The following is a 4,318-nucleotide window of genomic DNA, read 5'->3' as shown; positions in this document are numbered from 1 at the left end:
CTTCTCTTTTCTGTTCAATCCTAGCACTGGTGATGTTGCCATGCAAGATTCTACTTAAAACACACTTGAAATATTTGTATCCACGAAAATAGTCCAAGTCCCACTTAAAAAAAAATATAGTTTAAATGAAATCTCATCCTTATTTTTCTTCCTCTTAAGATTAGGTACATGGTATTGTCGTTTAGGAAAGGTAGGTTCCTAATACTATTAGTTAAGTAACTCAGTTAAGGTCCGAATTCTTTTCTTTCTTTCTTTCTTTCTTTCTTTCTTAATGAAGCTGATATGAGCAAGAACACTATACATGTGAATAATCCAGTGACTCTTATCAGACAGTCTATAGCTACTATGATATCCTTCTACAGAATGCAAAAAATATGTTGAAATTGGGAAGAAATGAAAGAAAAAGAGAATAATATTCACAATTGAAAGTATAAAGGATAGTTAAATTACAACATGTTTGGATAACTTAGTTTTGAGCTTTGGCAGTGGTAAACAAAAATGTGACAAAAAGTATGGTGAGTGTTTCTTTTTAAAAACATAATCTAAAAGTCAACACTTTTAAGCCACACAGCCTAATTGGAGTTTTGTGCTTCGAAGATTTAAAAACACAAATCCTCAAACTTATCCAAACGCAACATCAGTTCCTCGTTTTAGTTTATTACTCTGTAGTTGTGGAGTATCAAGTGATGCACAAAATTGCACCTTCAAATCCTTGCAAAATGAATTTGGATTTATGCCTTAGTGCCGGTGTGGCAATTGTTTTTTAAAATAAAAACATGACAGCCCCAAAATATATAAACAAATCATTTTGTTTAGAAGGACGCTAGGAGTAGTCCTATCTTCCTATCACTGTCATTAAACTAAAGAGAAAATTCAAGTAAATTATTTTCATGTCTAATTTGGCTCCTTGAATGGACATAATAGATCATACGTTGGATAGGATGTTTTGGACCTTTTGGTAGATGTGTCATCTAGCAATAACGATCTAGTCTGCGGACCAATAGGGATTCTAGTATTTGTTTTCCATCACTGATTGACAAAGCCCGTAGCAACTCAATGGTTCTAAGATTTAATGGACGGTTTGAATTGGCCACCTCAAAAGAGATTTGTCTTTAAAAGGAGATGACCACCCACTTAACAAAACAATTGCCTTCGAAGACATAGATGATGAGTCAGTCATATCTGAGTAATGAATTGAAGTGTAATCTGAACAGCTCATCTAGATCCAATTCAGTCAAGAAGACCTTTCGGATAACTAGGATATGTCAGCTCTATACCCATTCCTATGACATAGTAATCAATTTTCTTTTTCCAACTTTACCCCCCCCCTCAAAAAAAAAAAAAAAAAAGAAAAGAAAAGAAAAAAAAATCATGGTTCAAAGTATTGATGCATATCATATCTGCAGTTTCAGGGTCATCGAAAACACTAAATATTAGTATTTAAGGGGGTTTCTATAGTTTTAAATATTACTCCTAGTATATTTATTTTTTGAAATACTGAACTGAAAATTTAGAGAGAGAGAGAGAGAGAGAGAGGTTCTGTTTGAAAACTCAAAGCATGTGATTTTTGTGCATCCCAAACTGATACTTTGAACCATGCTCTTGATAATGGATTATTGAGGTAAAGGTTGAGAATGATGCAGCCAACGTATGAAGACTTTATGGGTTGCCACATAAAAATTTCTTCGCCTTGAAAATCTCTTTGCTGGATGACTAGTCTGCCAATCGCGTTCCCAAATATATTATATCAAAGGAAGCTTTACTTATTAACACTACTAGCAAATGGTGTATATAAATAATATATACTGCAAATCCAGTGAGGATGATATATAATAAACTAAGGCACAGAATCCGTTTGGATTGAGCAAATTGGAGGTAGATATCATCTGAACTAGATACAGGGTTGAGGCGAATGGAGATGATAAGCACCAGAAAGCTCCCTTTTTCTATACCAACGTGTTAACCACGATTCAATCTCACACTGCCGTCCATGGATTAACATTGCAACCATTGTTTATTTATTTATCTAAAACCCATGAATTCAAACGCTGTCTTCTCGTTCCCTTTCCATCAGCTTATGTAATAAAGAATGGTATAATACCATAAAGCAACATCCTCTCGAGATCTCCATAACCCCCCCCCCCCTATAAGTTATAGAGTTAATAAGATCAGTTTTAATGGTATATATTAATGTTAGGAATTGTTCAGGCAATCGGTTCTGTTTTACTCCAAACCTGGTAATTAGACAAAAACTGTTGAATTGATCAATGGTCCATTGACCCAGGTGGTCGAACTATTAATTTATTCGACTTGTTCAATGGTTTTTGACAGTTTTTATTTTAATTATTGTTTTTTTTTTATTTTTTGTTGAAATGGACTATCCATTCAAACCGGGCGGTCGAACCATCAACCCGGAAACCGATGACCAAAACGTTAAAACATTGGTATATATTAATATGCTCATAAAAAATGGTATGTGCTGATTTTTTAATTAATTTAAAATATTATGTTACACACTTGTGTTCACAATAGATCCTTGTTCCATTCAAAATATTGGTATGTACTTTGGATGTGCAAAAATTGCATATCCAATCAATACTTTTTTCTACTTTTTCAACTTGATAATTTACAAATTACATATATTAAGATGTTTATTGATGTTAAAATCTATTAAAAGGTTCTTAACTCTCAATATTATATTTTTTGGTAAAACTAATTACCCTCATTATTCAGCATTTTGATGATAGATGAACCATGTTTATGGCCAAACCAGAACACTTATCACAGAGACGCGGTGGATTGGCCGCATGTTCAATTCTTAAGTCCATGTCAACCACATATGCCCAACCTTATATTGATTTATTAGTGGTTAATTTCCAATTTTCACAACTAGTAGTAATTGTTTAAGATTTTAAAATTTTTAATATGAAACTTGTCTATAAAAGTATATTTATTATGACATATGGCAAGTTGAAAAGAGGAACTCCAAAACTCCGTTTGAGCTCCAAATTACTCGTTCCCTGCTTCATATATTAGCCTTTGGCCAATCCAAGGGGCTTAATTTGCAACTCCTTGTAATCCAAAGCGCGGATCTTGCGTTAGTTGGGTGGCCTATTTCTTCATTTCTTTATTAACCATTACAAAGTCTTCCTCCAACGTCCAAAGCAATTTCCTTTCCTTTTTCAACTTCCCAACTACCTATATATATATTTACACCACACATCCTTCATCACCAACAATTCACTATCTTCTCTCTCTCTCTCAGCCCCATGGTTACCCCTCAAAATCTTTCTTGGCTCAACTGCCAGCTGAGAATCATAAGAGCGAAAAATCTCGATTTCATATCGACTGGAAACCTCTTTGTGAGATTCTATCTCTCTGCTGGAAATAACGGGAGGGTCCGGCTTAACAGTCGAGAAATCCCATCAACCAGTGACGACCCGTACTGGAACGAGTCCTTCTCGTTGGAATGTTTTGGAACCCAAGATCCCATGGAGGTATTCAAGCAACAAACAGTAACGTTCGAGCTTAGATGGAGAAGCAAAGCACCGATTCTCCGGAAGATCGGCAGGTCTAAGCACTTAGGTAGAGCAGAAATAGCTTGGAAGGACGTGTTGGATTCACCCAATTTGGCAATTGAGAGATGGGTTACTACAGTTCCCACGAACAGCGGTGTTCTCGAAGGCCTGAAGCCACCTGCACTGCAGATAGAGATGACGATTCGAATGCCCGGAACGCCGGAGATAGCAAAACAGGGGAGGGAAGCAAGGTCGACGAGGTGGAGTGAGTGTGGGTGCAAGCACGGAGACTGCAGTGGTGGAGATGACGACATTTTTGCACTGGCGGCAGCCTTGGAGGCGTTGTAGGGCTGTAGTCCCGTCGTCTCGTCTGTGTGCCAACTGCCGAGTGCCGAGATATGCAGAGGCAATTTCGATGGACTTCACCTATTGGGCTTTTTGGGCCCATATTTCTGTAATTTGGGCTTATTGGATTCATTTTGATGCATGTACATACATATACAGTTGCAGCTCATCGTTTATCACACATACTGAAAGGAATTGGGATCTCCTCCTCACCAAGCGCTTCACACCGACCTTACAGTTACATCCGGAATATCTCCCCTTAAATAATAAATACAATTACGGGAGATGTTCTAGATGTGCGGCCAAGGTTAATGTGATGAGTAGATCCGAACTCTACCAAACTGTACACTAACAAATAATGGAGACTCAATTCCCGAGAGTAGTTCCGATAAACAACGAGCTTACGCCTTTCATGGGTTTCTTCTTCCTGAGAACAAGGTAGGAGGGCCCATAAA

At 37.0% G+C, this 4,318-nt stretch overlaps 1 protein-coding gene across 1 annotated transcript; it reads left to right on the top strand.

Annotated features, from left to right (window-relative positions):
- The first annotated feature begins 3,269 nt into the window (after positions 1 to 3,269).
- On the top strand, positions 3,270 to 3,866 carry LOC148876782 (uncharacterized). Its single transcript, XM_088968126.1, has one exon. It carries the CDS (start codon positions 3,270 to 3,272, stop codon positions 3,864 to 3,866), a length of 597 nt encoding a protein of 198 aa, XP_088824252.1.
- Positions 3,867 to 4,318: the final 452 nt, after the last annotated feature.

The sequence above is a fragment of the Nelumbo lutea genome, chromosome 1 (assembly GCF_056320005.1).
Source record: "Nelumbo lutea isolate HS-2025 chromosome 1, American lotus-T2T, whole genome shotgun sequence".
Classification (NCBI taxonomy): Eukaryota; Viridiplantae; Streptophyta; class Magnoliopsida; order Proteales; family Nelumbonaceae; genus Nelumbo; species Nelumbo lutea.
The sequence above is the reverse complement of the archived record's forward strand: the minus strand, read 5'-3'. Positions and strand labels throughout refer to the sequence as shown.

Coding starts and splice junctions, on each gene's coding strand:
- LOC148876782 (XM_088968126.1), top strand. CDS start 3,270: ATGGTTACCCCTCAAAATCTTTCTTGGCTCAACTGCCAGCTGAGAATC.